Source organism: Pipistrellus kuhlii, unplaced genomic scaffold (genome assembly GCF_014108245.1).
Source record: "Pipistrellus kuhlii isolate mPipKuh1 unplaced genomic scaffold, mPipKuh1.p scaffold_m20_p_38, whole genome shotgun sequence".
NCBI lineage: Eukaryota > Metazoa > Chordata > Mammalia > Chiroptera > Vespertilionidae > Pipistrellus > Pipistrellus kuhlii.
In genome coordinates this window covers 3435992-3451389 of record NW_023425538.1, presented here as the reverse complement: position 1 = coordinate 3451389, position 15398 = coordinate 3435992, and the positions used below count along the sequence as shown (strand labels likewise).

At 42.9% G+C, this 15398-nt stretch overlaps 1 protein-coding gene across 1 annotated transcript in view; it reads left to right on the top strand.

The window, feature by feature from the left end:
- CATSPERG (cation channel sperm associated auxiliary subunit gamma) overlaps positions 1–15398 on the top strand; it is a 48541-nt gene that overhangs the window by 2661 nt on the left and 30482 nt on the right. The window contains exons 4-7 of the mRNA XM_045570920.1: positions 3151–3295; positions 3592–3718; positions 3904–3976; positions 5408–5563. Coding sequence (XP_045426876.1) covers positions 3151–3295; positions 3592–3718; positions 3904–3976; positions 5408–5563 — 501 coding nt within the window. The remainder of the gene's footprint in view (positions 1–3150; positions 3296–3591; positions 3719–3903; positions 3977–5407; positions 5564–15398) is intronic.

Genomic DNA, 15398 nt, shown 5'->3' with positions numbered 1-15398 from the left:
AACATTTGTGTGCAGATTTTTGTGTAAACATGTTAACAGGTTTTCAGTTATTTCGTATATACTTAGGAATGGAATTGCTCTGTTATATGTTAACTCCCATTCACTTGTGAGGAACTGCCAGATTATTTTCCAAAGCAGCTGTACTACTTTCCATTCCAATCTATGAAGGTTCCTGTTTCTCTTCATCCTCAATTGTCTTTGTCCATCTTTTTTATTATAGCCATCCTAGTGTGTGTGAAATGGTATCTCATTGTGGTTTTGATTTGCATTTCTCTCAAAACTAATGATTTTGAGCATCTTTTCATGTACCAATTGGCCATTTATCTACCTTTGGAAAAATGTCCATTCAGATCTTTTGTTCATTTAAAAATTGGGTTGTCTTTTTATTGTTGTGTTGTATAATTTTTATTATATTCTGATAATAGTTCCTTATCAGATGTATGATTTGAAACTATTTTGTCATACTCCATTGGTTGTTTTTTCACTTTCTTTTTTTAAGATTTAATTTATTGGGGTGACATTGGTTAGTAAAACTATATAGATTTTAGGTGTACAATTCTATAATACATCAGCTATATTGTATCGTATGTTCACCACCCCAAGTAAAGTCTCCTTCTGTCACCATGTATCCCACTTATACTCCTACCTCCCTACCTTTCCCTCTTGGTGATCACCGTGCTGTGATCTATGAGGTTTGTGTCTATGAGGTTTGTTGTTGTTGCTTAATCCTTCCACCTTTTTCACCCAAACCCCTGTCCTCTGACAGCTGTTAGTCTGTTCTCTATTTATGAGTCTGTCTTTTCACTTTTTTGATGGTGTCCTTTGAAGCACAAAAGCTTTATGTTTATTGAGATATAATTAATAAAATATATCTCAATAAAATAAAACAGCACAAAGTTTTAAACTTCAATGTAGCCCAATTTATCTGTTTTGTTATTGTTGTTTGTGCTGTTGGTGTTGTCTAAGAAGGCTTTGCCCAACCAAAGGTCATGAAGATTTACTCCTGTGGTTTTACCAAGAGTTTTAAGTTTTAACTCTTACATCTAGGTCTTCAAAACATTTGGAATTCATTTTTGTATGTGGTGTGTGGTAAGAATCCAACTTTGACCCTAGCTGGTTTGGCTTTGTGGATAGAGCGTAGGCCTGTGGACTGAAGGGTCCTGGGTTCAGTTCCAGCCAAGGGCACGTGCCTGGGTTCCGGGCTCGATCCCCAGTAGGGGATGTGCAGGAGGCAGCCCATCAATGATTCTCTCATCATTGATGTTTCAATCTCTCTCTCCTTCTTCCTTCCTCTCTGAAATCAATAAAAATCTATTAAAAAATAAAATAAAAAAAGAATTCAACTTTGATATGTAAATACCTAATTAATCCCAGTACCATTTGTTGAAAATATCATTCCTTACCCCAGTGAAATGTCTTGGCACCCTTGTCAAAAATCAATTGACCATAAATGTAAGGGTTTGTTTTTGGGTATAATTCTATTCCATTGTTCTACATGTCTATCCATATGCTGGTATCACATGGTCTTGATTACTATAGCTTTGTAGTAAAGTTTTCAAATTGGGAGTTTGAGTCTTCAAACTTTGTTCTTTTTCAAAATTGTTTTGGCTCAAGTAAGCTTTTTGAAGACAGTGGAATGTTGTGGTCTAGAAATGAAGTTCTGTAGACTTGGGTTTGAATCTGCCACTGATTAACATTTACTTGGAGGAAGAATAGCATGATTGTTAACACTTGGAGCCAGGCTGCCTGGGTTCAGATCCTATACCGTCATAGCTGTGATCTCAGGAAAGTTGCTTCACTTCTCTGTTCCAAAGCTACCTCATCCTTATCAAGGGTAAGGCAGTGATCATGCCAACTTCATAAAATGGTTAGCTATGTGTGAAGCTCTCGGCACAGTGTCTGGTTCACAGAAGGGGCGCAGTGAATGCTAGCAACAAGCTTCTGGAGCATGACCCTGGGCATAGAGTTTTTGTTTTTTTTAAAAATATATTTTATTGATGTTTTACTGAGAGGAAGGAGAGATAGAGAGCTAGAAACGTCAATGAGAGAGAAACATCGACCAGCTGCCTCTTGCACACCCCCTACTGGGGATGTGCCCGCAACCAATGTGCATGCCCTTGAGTGGAATCGAACCTGGGACCTTTCAGTCCGCAGACCGACACTCTACCACTGAGCCAAACCGGTTTCAGCTGGGCATAGAGTTTTATTCCTTGAACCATCTCTCCTTACCTGTAAAAGTGTGGTAATAATACCTTTATTCGTTCATGCAACACTTACTATGGGTCAGATTCTCTTTTACAGTGGGGTACAGTGATAAACAACACAGACAGGTTTTTCTTGTGGAGTTAGCCCATCAGGAGAGCGATCAGTAAGTACATACATACAATATTTATGAAGGGTAATCCATGCAGAGAGGAAAGCCTGTGCAAAGGGGATTAGACCATTAAGTGTCTCACCCTGGTCTCGAAGTGCACTCTGGCCTGAGTGCAGCCTTCTCCTGAGGATTCACCCAGCCTTTTGCATATGCTTGTTCCAAACACTTGGAGTACCCTTCCTTCCTCCTTCCATCTCCACCCTAAGCCCTGCCTGTCCCTCTCAGCCCATCCAGGATTCTGGCATCTCTGAGAAGTTGTCTCTGGCTGCCCCTCACCCTCTTCCCCCGTCTTTTCTGTCCTCTGTTTCATCCCACCTTTACCCCAGGTCCCAGCCCCCAACCCTGGCCATCTTTTGACTACTGAGGGTGGCAGAGTCTCATTTGGGGGTGGGGGGTGGGGAGAGGAAACCTCAAGAGTGGGCTTGGGAATCCCTAAATGAGGGAGAAGCTATTAATAGTTCTGGGTGCCAGGTTCATTCCAGCCATCACAATTTTGCTTAACCCATACTACCCTTCTCTGAATATTCCCTACATTTAAATTCTATCTGAAGACCATGGCCCTGGACTCACCTCCTCCAGAAAGCCTCTCTCCCCCTCTCCTAGTCTGGTCTGTTCTCCATCCCAGCTCCAAACCTAGACCACGTTTTCTGACCTTCCCCTGGTGGAAATTCTGTTCTCCCTACCCAGCCCAGGAAAACAGGCTACTAGAGATGGTGTCAAGGCAGGGGGCCAGAGGTTATCTTACAGACACACCTCTGGGGCTATCTCGCCCTCAGTCCTCCGAGGCTCTGGTGCGCAAGGGCCACCTGACGGGGCTGAAGCCTGTGGTGCTGGTCATCTTCCAGTCCCCGGTTAACTTCAATCGCTGGAAGTTAGAACAGCTGCAGATCCAGATGGAGGCAGCCCCCTTCCGCAGCAAAGGTGGGCCTGCAAGGGTGCTCGAAGGGGTGGGGGATTTTGGGGCCTTGGAGGGGGTTATGACTTGGAGGGGGAGGTTGGGGTCATCATAGGAGTCCATGACCTGGTGGAAATGTGGGGTTTGTTTGGGGTCCTCAGTGAGGTCTGTGACCTGGAGGAGGGTGTGGGGAGGAGGCTTCAGCAGGTTTCATGGCCTAGACGGGGCTACACAGAAGCCCAGTGGGGTTCATGGCGTAGAGCAGGACATGGGAAGTTGCAGGGAGATCCCAGTCCCCTCAGTGCCCCCTGCTTTCCAGCAGAGCAGTGCAGTGCAGAGGAGGTGTGTGTCATGAGCTGGTACACACCCATGCCCGTCAAGAATGGCAGTGTGGTCATGCATGTGGACATCAGCAGCAATGGCCTCGGGCCCTTCATCCCCAATAAAAGGTGCCCTTCCCCACACCCAGGTTACAGGGTGGATTCTGGGAGGGACTTCCTTATCTCCAGATTACCAAAGAAACCAGGAGGAGACCATGGGAAGGAGTAGGGTGAGGGTGGGTGGGTTGCTATGAGCTGTGGCAGGAGTCCATGAACCCAAACCCTGGCCTGTGCCTGCCCCACACTGCTGCCAGGTATCAGGTGAACATCAATGGCTTTCTGAAGAGACAGCATGACAACAGACTCCAGTTCACCGTGGGAAATGAGGTACGGGGGCCTGGACAGTGGGCATAGCAGAAGGCGTGGGTTAAAGACAGTGGGCCGGGGCTCTGATTACTCCCCACACAAGTGGCACACTCCACTTCGAGCAGCGGTCGCCAACCTTTCGGACCTCATGGGCCACCAGAGGTCCGCAGACCACCGGCTGGTGACTGCTGCTCCAAAGGTTTCCTTAAACCAGTGGTTGCCAACCTTTTGGACCACCAGCGGCCCGTGGTCTACCAGTTGGCAACTGCCGACTTAGAGCACTTACTTTGCGCCAGGCCCGGGTGAAGTGTTCTACTAAATGCACAATCACATTACGTCTTCACCACTGACCCTGTATGGAAAGATACTCTTACCCATTTTAGAGAGAATAAAACTAAGGCTTGAAAGGGATGGGACCATTTGCACAGTCTCAGCATGTACGTATGGAACAAGACCTGAAGCTGGGTCTGCCTGGCTCCTGCACCCATACTCTTAATCAGAGTGCATTCATTCAGTCATTCAGCAAGCACTTACTGAGCACAAGGGCGTCTCCATGTGAACAAAACAGTGGACACATAGACCCAAGTCCCTGACTTCTTAAAGCTGACATTCTAGTGGGAGAGACATACAGCAAACCAGTAAACATGAAATCAAGTAAATTCTGTGATTGGTGCAGAGGTGGAAAGTAGTCCGGATAGAAGTCAGACAGAAGGCAGTGGATAGGGGCTGTGCAGGAGGGGACTGCAGTGTTTGATGGAATAATCAAGAAAGGCAGAATTGAGTCCTGACCGGTGTTGCTCAGTGGTAGAGTGTCAGCCTGTGTACCAAAGGGTCTCAGGTTTGATTTCCGGTCGAGGGCATATACCTGGGTTGCAGGTTCTATTCCTGTCCTGGTCAGGGCATGTGTGGGAGGCAAGTAATTGATATCTCTCCCACACATTTCTCTTTCTCTCCCTCTCTCTCTCCCTTTCCCTCTCCCTCTCTCTTTCCCTCTCCCTCTCCTTCTCTCCCTCTCTCTTTCCTCCCTCTCTCTTTCCTCCTTCCCTTCCACCCTCTAAAAATCAATGAAAAAAATATCCTCTGGTGAAGATTAATGAAAAAGAAAGAAAGAAAGAAAGACAGAATTGAGAAGGTTGACATTTGAGTAAAGCCTTGAAGGAGAAGGGGAAGGAATCATGTAGATCCTAGGGGAAGAGCATTGTATACAGAGGGAATAGCCAGTGCAAAGGCTCTGAGGTGGGAATGTTCTGGGCAGTCTGAGAAGCAAGAAGCCCATGTATCTGGGAAAGAGTGAGCAAGGGGAAGAGTAAGGGGGATGAGGTCAGAGAGGTGTGTGGTGGGGCAAATGGCGTGGGGCCTTTGGTCAGGGAGAAGACTTTGGCGTTTGCCCTAAGTGAGATGGAGCCATAGGAGGGTGGGGATGTTGAGTCCTCCTGCCCCTTCCCCTGGCAGATCTTCAATCTGATACCGCGGTACTTTGTGAATGTCCCATCGAGGCCCCTGTGGTACACTGTGGACCAGACACCGGTGCTCATCCTGGGTGGAATTCCTGAGGAGAAGTCAGTTCTGCTGACTGACACCAGCTTTTCGGACTTTTTTCTTGTGGAGGTGAGAGGTCAAGGCAGGCAGTGGGCTGGGGCCTCTGGAAGGGCGTTGGCCCTCAGCCCCTCAAGTGGGTTGCAGCCGTGGGCTTTGGAGGGGGGTCCCCAAAGACGTTACCATCTCCATTAGAGGCAGATAGCATGAAGGAAGGACATATGACTCTGCAGCCAGACAACCTGGGTTCAAATCCTGGTTCTGCTACCTCCTAGCCATGTGACCTTGGGCAAGTCACCTCACCCACTCCAGCCTCAGATTTCCCTTTTGTAAAATGGGAATTATGTTTACCTTATAGAATCAGTGTGAGGATGACATCAGTTAATATTAGCTGGACACCAATGAGCACTATGTAAGTGAAAGCTATTATTATTTGTAGGTCCATCATTTGTAATTCTGAAATACAAAAAGCTTTGAAAATGACATTTTCATAAATTTAGGGCTCAAATTCTTTTGTCAAGAAACTCTGACCTGAGCTAACAAAGGCTACTTAGTCTTTTTGCATTCCACGTAGTCTTAATATTCAGATTCTGCCCTGTAAAAATCTTAAGGTGTTTGCTTATGGGGTGCTGCCTCAGACCCTATAAGGTAGTATAACACATATATGAATGCTATATATGTGCAATACTACCTTCTAAACACTGAGAATTCTGAACTGCAATATACATCTGACCCCAGGGTTTTTAATTCAGCTTTGTGTGCCTATATTATTCCCAGAATGGGGAAGGAGTGCTGAAGCAAGGTCCTTTTGGTTTGAGTGAGAAACACACTGGAGTTGGTACAGCTGTAGGCAGAGTTCCAACCCAGTTTGGTTTAAGCAGAGGAATGGATTTAGTAGGTGCACCTAACTGCAAAGCCCACACAGAGGAAGCTTCAGGCCTGGCTTGACAAGGGACTTCAAATGAGGACTTCTGCTCCATTTCTTCTGGATTAGCTCTGTCCTCAAAGTGGCTCAGATTCCAACTCCCCAGATGGAGAACAGGAGCATCACTTTCCTAAATAGCCTTTCAAAAATCCTGAAATGTATCTCCTTGGTCCTGATTGGTCCAATTTGGGGCACGTGTCCCAAAATAATGGAATATGCCAGCTGGCTTAGCACAGACCATGATCTCCATCTTTATGAGGAGAGCAGCTGAGACAAGAGGCAGAGAAAGAATGGCTCCCCAGAGTAAAATCAGGGTAGCTTTACCACAAGTTGAGGGGAAAAGATGCTGGTTGTTAATTGTGTGAACCCCTTTCACCTCCCACATGGTTCAGTGTTCCGGTTCAGAGTTTGGGTTCTGGAGAAGGGCCGCACACAAATGAAAGACTAGAAGAAATTTAATGTGGCAATATGGGGGGAGGGGGGGCCAGTGGGAGCCCACCTCTAGTGGTAGGACTGCCTCTAGGCTCTGGCCTTGCTATCCCATTACTCTTAAGCATGTCTGGGATACACCCATAGCCCTTAGGCAGGCAATAAGCGGGTTATATCAGTAAGGATTTACATAGTTATTTGATGGGGAAGTTGCCCCAGTTACCATTGTCTCAGATAGGGAGTGATTGGCTCTGACCTTTCAGAGCTTCAAGGTGACCAGCCTTTTGCATCTTTCTGCTAGTGAGACAATGATCGGGTTTCGGCAGTTAATGGTGGCAGTTAAAGATAACAACTGTGCTCCATAGCAACCCCAAAAGGTTGCCTCAACCCCTTTCAAGTTGAAAGCCTCACCCTTGATGTCTGAGAAGCCCCTATAGATTAACATTCTAGTTCCCTCTAGCTCTAAATTCCTGCTTTACTGAATTTGCTCAATTTATAGACCATCTCTCTGTCCTATGTCAGCTTTCTCCCATCTGGGCCAAGTCTTTCCAGACATTGCTGTTTTCTCACACCCACAGGGGATATGTAGTTGATAGGGATTCTGCTGAAGAGATTTGGAGGGCAAAGAAGAAGGTTTACATCACAGGAATGAAGAATTCAATTTTAACTTTAGACATCCTTATAATTGTACTAGAGCCCCGATGCATAAAATTTGTGCACTGGGGTGGGTGGGGGGGTGTCCCTCAGCCCAGTCTGTGACCTATCACAGTCTGAAACCCTTCAGAGGCTGTCCAACTGCTGGCTTAGGCCTGCTCCCCAGAGCCCCTCACTCCTTACCACCTGCCTGCTCTCTACTCTTCAGCGCTATCACCACCACAGCTGTGTTCATACGGCTTCTGAGACTGAGCAGTACTCCCAGTGTAGGAGCACACTGACTACCAGGGGGCAACTCTTACATTAAGCATCTGCCCCCTGGTAGTCCGTGCATGTCATAGCCACCAGTCAGTCATTCTGCCATTCAGTCTATTTGCATATTAGGTTTTTCTTATATAGGATTTAAAATTTTTTATCATGGTAAAATCATAAAATTAACCACTTCAAAGTGAACAGTTATGTGGCATTTAGTACCTTCATATCATGCAACCACCATCTCTATCCAGTTCTAAAAAATTTCTGTCAGGAGACAGTAAATTGGTTGCACAGAAGAGGAAGAAAATTCATCTGCATGGTGGCAAGTATACTCCTCCATCCCAGATTAAGTGACAGGTACACTTGATGGGTGAGGAATTGGAGAATTCTACTGGGTATGAACAAGTCAGAGTTGACATGTATTTGTATTTAGTTAAAAGTCATAGGGATGATAGGAGATCCAAGATGGTGACACACCTAAACTGCTGCCAGGCACAACAATTTCAAAACTACAGCTAAAAGACTAAACGTCTATCGCGGAACCATGGGAAAGCTGGCTGAGTGGAAGCTCTACAACTAGACTGAAAGAGAAAGAAGCATTCAGGGCACAAGCGCTGAAAAACTGAGGTACAGGGGGAGTACACATTTTGGGTTGGCCGCAGATCCCAGCTGGTGGAGAGTGTTGCTTTCTTCAACCCGAAGAGAGGCAAGCTTCCAGTCTCTCTGAAATCCAGTTTCTGGAAAGAAGCTGGACTGTCTGCCATCAGGTTAGAAAGTGAGGGTGGCTTGCTTGCAGAGCTGTGCACAAGAATAATTGTTTGCTGTGCTGGGGCACAAGACATGGGACACTGTCAGAGAGGCAGAGACAGCTGACTGGCAGCCATCGCTGCTTGCCACCCCCAGCCTAGTGAGGCCCTGAGACTCCACCCTGCACAGTCTACAAACATACCCAAGCTCCAAGCAATGGCTTTTGCATATGAATGGCCCTCTCTATTGCAGTTTAACCTAGCAAAATTGCAACCTGGTGCAGACAGCTCCAAAGCCTCCACACTCTAAGGAAGGAGGAGAGGACTGTGGTTCTTGCTGTAGCTCCTGCAGGGTGGCCTCAGACAGTAGCTGAACTGCACCCCATTGGAGATCCAGAAGCCATTGTATCAATGGTCAGTGTGAGACACCAGATTTCAACTCCTCATATTCATAAGTGACACATCTGGGAGGCAGAATCAGTTAGCACCAAAGTCCCACTGAAACAAGGCCTGCACCATAAGCATGTCTCCAAAGCAGCAGTTCTTCCATTATAGACACAGCAGGTCCTCACAGACAATTGGCCTGGAGGTCAATTCCTCCCAGTGTACCAACAGCAATCAAGGCTTAACTACACCAAGACTTTGCACTCAGCACACAAAGGGTGTAACCAAGAACAACCACCTCGGGTGATTGGGGAAGCTGAGCTACTGGCCCCTATAGGTCACCTACCACACAAAACCACTCCATCAGCACAGGGAGACAACCAAAATGCGAAGACACAGAAGCATGTCACGAATGGGAGAGGTAGAGGAAAGTAAACTATTGGATGACACAGAGTTTAGAATCACATTTATAAGGTTACTCAAGAATCTTCTAAAAACTGCTGAGAAACTTGAATAGACCTTCAAGGACCTTAATGATAATAAAAAAAAAAAAAAAAAAAAAAAAAAAAAAAAAAAAAAAAAGGAAAAGGACCAGTCATAAATTAAGCATACCGTGTTTCCCCGAAAATAAGACATCCTCCGAAAATAAGACCTAGCGCATGGAAAGATAAGACATCACCTGAAAATAAGACCTAGTGCAACTTTGGGAGAAAAAATTAATATAAGACACTGTCTTATTTTCGGGGAAACAGGGTACATTGTCTGAAATAAAGAATATACAGCCGAAGCCGGTTTGGCTCAGTGGTAGAGCGTCGGTCTGCAGACTGAAAGGTCCCAGGTTCAATTCCGGTCAAGGGCATGTACACTGGTTGTGGGCACATTCACGGTAGGGGGTGTGCAGGAGGGAGCTGGTCGATGTTTCTCTCTCTCATCGACGTTTCTAACTATCTCTCTCCCTTCCTCTCTGTAAAAAATCAATAAAATATATTTAAAAAATTTTTATTAAAAAAAAAAGAATATACAGAAACTCAACTGTAGATCAACATACCCCAAGAGTCAAACCAAAGATCTGGAATATGAGGAAACAAAAAACATCCAACCAGAGAGGCAGAAAGAAGAATCCAAAAGTGTGAGGATAGTGTAAGGAGCCTCTGGGATGGCTTTAAGCATACCAACATCTGGATTTTTGGGATGCCAGAAGAGAAGAGCAGGATATTGAAGGCCTATTGAAAGAAATAATGACAGAAAACTTATCCTACCTGGTGAAAGAAATAGACTTACAAGTCCAGGAAGTGCACAGAATCCCAAATAAGAGGAATTCAAAGAGGACCACACCAAGACACATCATTAAAATGCCAAGGGCAAAAGACAAAGAGAGAATCTTAAAAGCAGCAAGAAAAAAACATTTAGTTATCTACAAGGGAGTACCCATCCTACCGTCAGCTGATTTCTCAACAGAAACTATGCAGGCTAGAAGGGAGTGGCAAGAAATAAAAGTGATGAACAGCAAGAACCTACAACCAAGATTACTCTACCCAGCAAAGCTATCATTCAGAATTGAAGGTCAGATAAAGAGCTTCATAGACAAGAAAAAGCTAAAGGAGTTCACCATCACCAAACCAGGAATACATGAAATGCTGAGGGGACAGCAGAGGAGACCATCGAGCAGCTGTGACGCTCCAATTGGCTCAAACACGTGGATTCAAGGGAGTTCTTCAATCACCCATGGAAAGGAGAAGGAACATCACATAACCAGACATCCTGAAAAGAGAGACCATGGGGAGACAAAAAAATAGCCCACACATGAAAGAAAAGCAGGCATCACCAGGAAAGGAAGTAAACGAGTTAGAGGCAAGCAACCTACCAGAGCAAGAATTCAGAATAATGATCATAGGATGGCTAAAAAGAATGGAAGAGAAATTTGATGATATGAATAAGAAACAAGAGGAAATGAAGAAGAAACAAGAGGAATTGAAGAAGAACCAAGAGGAATTGAAGAAGAACCAAGAGGAAATGAAGATGAACCAAGAAGAAATGAAAAATGACATCGCTACTTTGAAGAACTCAATAGAAAGCATCAAGAGTAGACTAGAAGAAGCAGAGGACCGCATCAGTGAGCTAGAAGACAAGATGGAAAAAAAAATACCCAATTAGAGCAGCTTCTGGGGGAAAAAATTAAAAAGCAGGAGGAGAGCCTAAGGGAACTTTGGGACAATACAAAACAAAACAATATTAGAATAATAGGAGTTCCAGAAGGAAAGGAAACTGAGGAAGACATGGAAAAAGTATTTCAAGAAATAATGACAGCCGGGACCGGTTTAGCTCAATGGATAGAGCGTCGGCTTGGGGACTGAAGGGACCCGGGTTTGATTCCGGTCAAGGGCGTGTACCTTGGTTGCGGGCATATCCCCGGTAGGGGGTGTGCAAGAGGCAACTGATCAATGACTCTCTCTCATCGATGTTTCTAACTATCTCTCTCCCTTCCTCTCTGTACAAAAATCAATAAAATATATTTTTTTTTAAAAAAGAAAAGAAATAATGACAGAAAACTTTCCTGAGATAGAGAAGAAAAAACCCCACACAAATCCAAGATGCTTGCAGAGTCCCAAGCAAAATGAATCCCAGAAGACTGACGCCATGGCACATTATAATTAAATTGGCAAGCACCAATGACAAAGTAAGGATCTTAAAAGCAGCCAGAGAGAGACAGAAAGTTACATATAAAGGAACCCCCATCAGACTAGCAACTGATTTCTCAACAGAAACTCATCAGCCCGGAAGGGAATGGGATGAAATATACAGAGTCATGCAAAGAAAGGGTCTGAATTCAAGAATACTGTACCCAGCAAGGCTATCAATCAAAATTGAAGGTGTAATCAGGAGCTTCACAAACAAAAAAAGACTAAAGGAATTTATCTCCACCAAACCAGCAATGCAAGAAATGCTAAAGGGTCTACTGTAAAAATAAAGAAATAGGAAGTGAAGAAGGAACACAGGGGTATAGAATAAAAATGGCATCAAATGAGTACCTATTAATAATATCTTTAAATGTAAATGGATTAAATGCTCCAATCAAAAGACATAGGGTAACAGATTGGATAAGAAAACAAGATCCATATATCTGTTGTCTACAAGAAACCCACTTCAGAAAAAAAGACACACACAGACTGAGGGTGAAGGGATGGAAAAAGGTTTTCCAGGGAAATGGAAATGAAAAGAAAGCTGGGGTAGCAATACTTATATCTGACAAATTAGATCTCAGAGTGAAGGACATAACAAGAGATAATGAAGGCCACTTAATAATACTAAAGGGAGCAATCCAACAAGAAGAAATAACCCTGGTAAATATATATGCACCCAATACAGGAGCACCCAAATACATTAAAAAAGCTACTGGAGGACATTAAGGGAGAGATTAATAGCAATACAATCATAGTAGGAGATTTTAATACCCCACTGTCACCCTTAGACAAATCATCTAAACAAAAATCAGCAAAGAAATATCAATCCTAAATGACTCACTAGACCAGGTGGAATTAATCGACATCTTCAGAACATTTCACCCCAAAGCCACAGAATATACATTCTTCTCAAGTGCACATGGGACATAGGCAAAGTCTCTTCAAGTTCAAGAAGATAGAAGTCATATCAAATATCTTCTCAGATCATAGTGGCATAAAACTGGAAATTAACTACAATAAAAATAACCCTAAGAAATCAAACACATGGAGACTAAACAGCATGTTATTAAATAAGGACTGGGTTACCAGAGAAATCAAGGAAGAAATTAAAAACATACTGGAAACAAATGATAATGAAAATACAACAATCCAAAATCTATGGGACACAGCAAAAGCAGTTTTGAGAGGGAAGTTCATATCCCTACAAGCCTATTGCAAAAAAACAAACACAAAACCCCCCCAAAAAAAACACAAGAAAAAATGGTAACAAATTATCTAACTCTGCAACTCAAAGAGTTAGAAAAGGAACAACAAGAAAAGCCCAGCGTAAGCAGAAGGAAGGAAATAACAAAAATCAGAGCAAAGATAAACGACATAGAGACCAAAGAAACAATACATAAGATCAACAAAACCAAGAGCTGGTTCTTTGAAAGGATAAACAAGATAGATGAACCTCTAACCAGGCTATCCAAGAAACAAAGAGAGAGGACTCAAATAAACAAAATCATAAATGAAAGAGGTGAAATAACAACAGACCCCACCGAAATACAACGGATTGTTACAAAATACTACGAATAACTCTATTCCAACAAACTGAACAACCTGGAGGAAATGGACATATTCCTAGAAAAATACAACCTTCCAAAACTCAATCAGGAAGAATATAAAAATCTCAATAGACCAATGACTTGGGAAAAAATTGAAACAGTTATCAAAAAGCTTCCAGCAAACAAAAGCCCAGGGCCAGATGGCTTCACAGGAGAGTTTTACCAAACATTCAAGGAAGAACTAATACTTATCCTCCTCAGACTATTCCAAAAAATTCAAGAGGAAGGAACACTTCCAAACTCCTTCTATGAAGCCAGCATCACCCTAATACCAAAACCAGATAAAGACAACTCAATGAAAGAGAATTACAGGCCAATATCCCTCATGGATATAGATGCCAAAATCTTCAACAAAATTCTAGCAAATTGGCTCCAGTAGCACATCAAAAAGATCATACACCATGACCAAGTAGGATTTATTCCAGGAATGCAAGGATGGTACAATATCTGCAAATCAATAAACGTGATACACCACATAAACAAATTGAAAGATAAAAATCATATAGTCATATCAATTGATGATGAAAAAGCATTTGATAAAATCCAACACCCTTTCCTGATAAAAACTCTCAACAAGGTGAGAGTACAAGGATCATACCTCAACATAATAAAAGCTATGTATGATAAACCCACAGCCAACATCATACTCAATGAGCAAAAACTAAAACCATTCCCTCTAAGAACAGGAACAAGACAGGGATGCCCACTCTCGCCACTCCTGTTTGACATAGTACTGGAAGTACTAGCCCTTGCAATTAGACAAGAAGAGGAAATAAAAGGCATCCAAATTGGAAAAGAAGAAGTAGTTACCTTATTTGCAGATGACATGATATTGTTCATAAAAAAACCAAAAGACTCCATTAAAAAACTAATTGACTTAATAAATGAATTTGGCAATGTAGCAGGATACAAAATTAACGCCAAGAAATCTATGGCATTTCTATACAAACAGTGAACTTACAGAAACAGAGACTAAAAAAGCAATTCCATTTACCATCGCACCAAAAAAATTAAGATACCTAGGAATAAACTTAACTAAGGAGGTAAAGGACCTATTTGCAGAAAACTACACGACACTGAAAAAAGAGATAGAGGAAGATGTAAACAGATGGAAGAACATACCATGTTCATGGATTGGTAGAATCAACATCATCAAAATGTCCATACTTCCTAAAGCAATCTATAGGTTCAATGCACTCCCCATTAAAATACCAACGGCATATTTCACTGACCTAGAAAGAACTCTCCAAAAGTTCATTTGGAACAATAAAAGACCCCTAATAGCCACAGCAATCCTGAGAAAGAAGAGTAAAGTAGGAGGAATCTCAATGCCAGACTTCAAGCTGTATTACAAAGCCACTGTTCTCAAAACAGCCTGGTACTGGCACAAGAACAGACATATAGATCAATGGAATAGAATCGAGAACCCAGATATCAACCCAAATCACTATGCTCAATTAATATTTAACAAAGGAGGCACGAATATACAATGGAGTCAAGACAGTCTCTTCAATAAATGGTGTTGGGAAAATTGGACAGATACATGCAAAAGAATGAAACTAGATCACCAACTTACAACCTACACAAAAATAAACTCAAAATGGATACAGAACTTAAACATCAGACAGGAAACCATAAAAATATTAGAAGCATCCACAGGCAGCAAAATCTCAGACATAGGCCAAAAGAACTTTTTCCCTGATACTGCCCCTAGGGCAATGGAAGCTAAAGAGAAAATAAACAAATGGGACTACATCAAAATAAAAAGCTTTTTTTACAGCAAAAGAAACCATCAACAAAACAACAAGAAAGCCCACTGTGTGGGAGAACATATTTGCAAATGTTACCACTGATAAAGGTTTAATCTCCAAATCTACAAACAGCTTATACAACTAAATAAAAGGAAGATGAATGATCCAATTAAAAAATGGGCAATGGACCTAAATAGAATATTTTCTAAAGAAGACAGAAGGATGGCCAATGGCACATGAAAACATGCTCAAAGTCACTAATTATCCGAGAGATGCAAATCAAAACAACAATGCGGTACCATATCACACCTGTCAGAATGGCCAACATCAACAAATCAACAAACGTAAAGTGTTGGCAAGGTTGCGGAGAAAAAGGAACCCTCGTGCACTGCTGGTGGGAATGCAGACTGGTGCAACTACTGTGGAGAACAGTGTGGAGTTTCCTCAGAAACCTGAAAATGGAACTCCCATTTGA